The 5,483-nt window shown below is 35.2% G+C and overlaps 1 protein-coding gene across 1 annotated transcript; it reads left to right on the top strand.

Annotated features, from left to right (window-relative positions):
• Positions 1–4,301: 4,301 nt before the first annotated feature.
• On the top strand, positions 4,302–5,165 carry LOC113324652 (LOB domain-containing protein 1-like). The gene is made up of 3 exons (XM_026572949.1): positions 4,302–4,526; positions 4,611–4,831; positions 5,015–5,165. Exons 1-3 carry the CDS (start codon positions 4,302–4,304, stop codon positions 5,163–5,165), a joined length of 597 nt encoding a protein of 198 aa, XP_026428734.1.
• The last annotated feature ends 318 nt before the right edge of the window (positions 5,166–5,483 follow it).

The following is a 5,483-nucleotide window of genomic DNA, read 5'->3' as shown; positions in this document are numbered from 1 at the left end:
TGGTCCCCTGAATATACTTTCCGTTCCACGAATGTTACCAAAGTCTCTCAAATGATAGATCAAGATAACAAAGTCTAGGATATAACCACTTTGCATGCTCTGTTTTGTAAATGCAATCGAGGAGATTAGAATCCCTCGTACAGACAGGAACAATATTAGATAGAAACCAGCCGAGAATGGGTTATCTTTGTGAAGTCTGCATATAAAGCTATTCTTAACACCCATCCTTATGTCTCTCAAGTTATTACGGACATCCACTTGAAGTCCATGTAGAAAACACACTTTCCAACTAAAATTCGATATTTTATTTGGAAACTCATTCACCAATGCTCACCAACTAGATATAAGATAACTAGATTCAATAGTCGGTTAGATGCCTCTTGTCCTTTATGTTGTGCTCAATCTGAACCTTTACAACACCTATTTGTTGATTGTCCCATTGCAGTGAATGTTTCTGCTACCATTGATACTAAACTATCATACCTTGTGCGGGGATCATCTATTTTTGAATAGGAAAAATCATGGTTTAATCAGAATCTTCACCACATGACAAAAAATATAGCTTTGTTTTACTATTTGATAGGTTCTGAATCACAAGTGCGAGGTGGTTTTTGAAGCATTACAGGTCAATACTGGCCTAATTGTAAGGAATGTCAAGAACCATATGCCTCATTGTCAATACTGTCAACAGTATAGTGCAAACTGCTTAATCTCATCGCTGGAAAAGACCAAATGAGCGCGACATTAAGATCAATTTTGATTTTTCTTTTTGTAAATACAATAAAAACAGCAGAAATAGGCCAAATAGCTCGTAATTTCGTAGGTACTCCTAATGGAGCTCGGAGTGAGCCAATTTACAACAGTAAATCCTGAACAAGCAGAAACCTAAGCAGCGGTAGAAACAATTCGATGGGCTTAGAGACAAGGAATCGAGCGAATTCATAGTAAAAGAGTGCAATAAATAGGATCAACGATGTTGTGAAGTGAACAAACTTAAACATTATCCATGACTATTTTTTCCGTCTCTATAAATTTGAAAATTGGAAAGTTTCTTTCATACACCATGATGCAAATAATGCGGCTAACAACTTAGCAATGACAAGATTCCAGGACAAACTGTGTATGAGTAGCACCAACAGATGACTCCTTAATAACGTAGTTTTCCCTTTTACTCAATGAGATTTTCGTATTTAAAGAGAAAAAAAAAGGTTAAGACACATTCAATGATATGTAAACATCATCTTAAAACTAAAAGGGGAAAAAAGAAAAAAGAAAAAGGACAAAACCGAATGTAAATTTGAAAATGAATTCAATTAGCTGGCAAATCACGTTGAACATTAACGTTGCTAATGAGGAATGAGGATCACCGATAATGCATGTGGATCTTATCTGTTGTGCAACCCATATGCAGCGCTTTGGAGTATGATTTAGTTGGCAATCTTCATAATGCTGAATTTTGATGCCAAACTTTGGTCCATTAATCAACCTGAAATTGATGGTTTAAGTTGGAAAGTTTGTCGAGAACTTCGTTGACGTCAAAATGGCATCCACACAAGGCAATGCGGACCCTAGCTTTTAAGTGTCCATGAATTACTGTATCATGTTATTATCTGACTTATAGGTATTAACGTGGTTCTTGATAAGGATAGTTAAAGGACATTTTCGTTGGACCATTAGACATAATTCATTGAATATAAAATGGGAATGGACCGGACGTATTCTATTCTTTTGACATTAAGGTAGGGTTCTATTATGTTGAGGGATTGGATTGGACAACAATGACATTTAACAGTGAAATGGAATGACTTTTGTTAAGAGCGAGCAACATATGACCTTGAATCTTATTTGACTAGCTAACTAAAACAGATTTAGAATAGGGCGATGATCCAATAATATGGTTATATTGACATAATCATGAATGGTTTCTCCATTTTTTCTACGAAATTCAAGAGACAATGAATTTGAAGCTAATTTTCTGGTGACATATTCCATTTATACAGCTCTATATTCCTGCTAAAAATGAGAGTATTCCGGTATACGAAACTTCACCATCCATAAAATTTAATTTTAACCGTTAATCTTCAAAGGTTTATATTCAAAATGGTAGATGGTAGTCTTATACGTCTCGGAATACTCTCATTTTTGTTAGGAATGTAAAGCTATATTAGAGGAACATGTTATCAAAAAATTAGCTTTAAATACATTGTCACTTGGATTTTGTAGAAAAAATGACGAAACCATTGGATCCTACATCTTTAGAATATTCGTGTAAGTCCGATTAATCCACAATCTCCCTTATAAAAGGGAACCTGGAAACCACTGGATTACATGATAGTTCTCTTCTCATTGTCCTTTCTGACTAAAATAGTCCGTAGTCCTGCTGTCACGCGAGCGTTCGCATGACAGCCATAATGAAGTTGTAGTTTTTGACCGTCGGATTTTGATCATCAACACTAGATCCGATTATGTGTTTATTCACTTAGATTTTATTTGTTTTACGTCCGTGAAATATCATGTGAGGAATGAGCAAAACAATAAAATGAAAGTATATCACTTAAAAGAGACATTTTACAAAATAAAAAAAAAAAAAGAAGAAAAAATGAGACATTTCACAACAAGGAGAACTGGAACCAAAAGAGAACCCCCAAAATTGCACCAAAGGAAAGTATAGCACCTCTGGTAAGAAGGTCTCGTTGGGTTTTCTTGGCACCGGCCTCGAGCTAAGCACGCATCCCTTTTTTGCCGATTTTTCCAGCGAAAACTATGACCACAGTTGACCTGTTGACCTTTAAATCTTTAAACGAATCAAACTATTACTCTATCAAGCTTTCGTCTATTTCAGACCCCAAATTTTCATTTTGTCAATAGAAGTGAAATGTTATGATATGCATGTTCAAGCACAGAAGAGACGGTATTCGTATTTGCGAGAATTAAATACCATAACAACACTGAAAATTTCAAATTGTGTCCCAATTATTTTGGAGTGAAATGTTAGTACAAGGACTCCAAATTAGTGATGATGAAGATCAAATATTTGAATTGGCTCTATTTTCTAAGGGCAAGGAAAATACCGGAATGTCAGAGATAAATGTTTTAAGAAAACTTCGACATCAGTCAATCAATACCTAAGATGTTCAATAAATTAGTGCACACAGATAATTGGACCCGTGGGATGATGATTTGTTAGGAAATAATTGGACCCATGGGATGATGATTTGGTAGGAAGTTAGTCCTGTGACTCCGGTCTCATTTACGCCAACCTACCTTGCGTTGTTTTATTAGTTATTACCCTTCATTTGGCAGGTGTTTGGATATAAATCTGTTTCTGACTTCTACTCTTCCAAAAACCGAAACCAGAAACAAAAATCAAAAATAAAACTATTTTATTTCAGCAAAAAGTTAATTTTTGACTTCCAAAAATCGTTTTGAAATATGATAGTCAAATTGATTTTTAATTTTTTGATTTTTAATAGTAATAAAGCTATTTCTGATGCGCAATCCAAACAGGCTGTAAATCTGCGTGGAACGATAATGATGGGAGCTTGCTTAAAGGTGATGACGATGAGATTAAGTATAAATAATCTTGATCCCAAATGTGTCATTTTCATCCAAAATTTGCTCTCTAGCCCCAAAATTTCCAAGTAATTCAAAATCTGCCACTAAGCTTAAATTTTATCTCCAGACTTAAAACCTATTATCTAGTCCAAATTCGTGATTGCGATTTATTGATTGGTTACAAGTAGCAGCGTAAGCGTGTAATGTAATTCGTGATTCTCTTCTCTCCTATTTGAGAGCTATATTTTCTGTTCAACATTTTGCTTTGAAGAATTGACCACTTGTGGGAAGGAAGAAAATTGAAGCAAATGCTTAATGCATGAGCAAATAATGTGCGGTCGGCCTAATAAAAACAAACCACATGGAGCTGGTTGATTATCAACCCTAAAGTGGTACCAATGCCATTCAACATATTTAGCTAATTTTGGATTCGCAAACAATCTATATGATAATGACCCTAGTACAAGTTAGAATAATGTTTCTTGGTTGTTTCCATCTGGACTTATTTCTAATCAGTAATCACGCAGTCGAGAAGCAAATCAGCATTGATGTCATTTCTCTCTAAGAAAATGATACTACCTACGTCACTACGAAATTCTAGTTTAAAAATATGTCAAATTGAATGTAACTCTTTTCGAGAACTGAGGCAACATCTAGGGGCACTCCCCCTATAAATATGTTCACTCCCAGACCACAAACCAATAAGATTCTCTCCCAACAACTCTTTGTACTTTTCTTTTGTCAGAATGGGTTCATCAACTGATACCTCCATGGCCACCAACATCCATACTCAATCACCAGCTCCATCTCTTTCTCAAGTAGTAGTAACTCCTTGTGCTGCATGCAAAATCCTTCGTCGACGATGTGGTGAAAAATGTATACTAGCTCCTTATTTTCCACCAACTGAACCCTTAAAGTTTACTACTGCTCATAGGGTTTTTGGTGCTAGCAATATCACCAAAATGCTACAGGTAATTATCTAAAATCAAAACTTTAAATCGTAGCTTTAGTTTTGTTTCTGATGGATAAGCTTTTTCCTAAATTTTATTTATTAGGAGATTCCTGAGTCCCAAAGAGTTGATGCAGTCAGTAGTATGGTTTACGAAGCGAATTCGAGAATAAGAGATCCAGTTTACGGTTGTGCGGGTACAATTTATCAACTACAAAAACAAGTTAGTGATCTTCAAGCTCAATTAGCAAAATCTCAAGCAGAGATTATTAGCATGCAGTGTCAGCAAGCTCACTTTGAGGGCCCACTTTGCATGGAAATGAAACAACATTCTCAATATCACCAGCAACAACAACAGCCCACAACTACTACCATGTCGCTTACTTCATCTTTGTCGTCTTTGCAATTGCAACAGGATATTGATGATTTTATGATGAGTAATGCCATTACTACTCAATATCAGCAACAAGAACAACCACCCACCACAAATAATACCATATCCCCTGCTTCATCGTCATTATCATCTTTGCAACAAGATATTGATGATTTTATGAGTAATAAGATTAGTACTCAATCTTCATCTCCAGATAACAATTTCGATGGGTTACGATTCGGCGAAGCCAATACGTGTTCCGAATGGGAACCATCCTTATGGTCATGATTAAATTGAATACTTTAGGGAAGAATATATATAGCTTGAATAATTATATTGCCTCGTAATTCTGGTGCTGGAAAACCAGAGGTATATTTCCTCTCTATTACTAACTCCTCGCCTAAAATGAAGGGAAAAAAATGAACAGTACGTGCATCCGTTCGTTGAGTTAAATTGGCGTATACGATAGTAGATAATTTTATGGTTATTTTATTGAATGAAACATGTTCAATCGCAAGAATTTGTATTTTTATTGCGCTGTTTTCTTCACTAGTTATTATAAGGTTACTAGTTTTTTTTTTTTTTTTTTTTTTTTTTTTTTTTTTA

This window comes from Papaver somniferum, chromosome 11 (assembly GCF_003573695.1).
Source record: "Papaver somniferum cultivar HN1 chromosome 11, ASM357369v1, whole genome shotgun sequence".
NCBI lineage: Eukaryota > Viridiplantae > Streptophyta > Magnoliopsida > Ranunculales > Papaveraceae > Papaver > Papaver somniferum.
Note: the sequence above shows the minus strand (reverse complement) of the source record. Positions and strands in the feature narration are given on the sequence as shown.

Coding starts and splice junctions, on each gene's coding strand:
- LOC113324652 (XM_026572949.1), top strand. CDS start 4,302: ATGGGTTCATCAACTGATACCTCCATGGCCACCAACATCCATACTCAA. Junction 4,527..4,610: donor ATATCACCAAAATGCTACAG/GTAATTATCTAA, acceptor TTTATTTATTAG/GAGATTCCTGAGTCCCAAAG. Junction 4,832..5,014: donor CTTTGCATGGAAATGAAACA/ACATTCTCAATA, acceptor ATCCCCTGCTTC/ATCGTCATTATCATCTTTGC.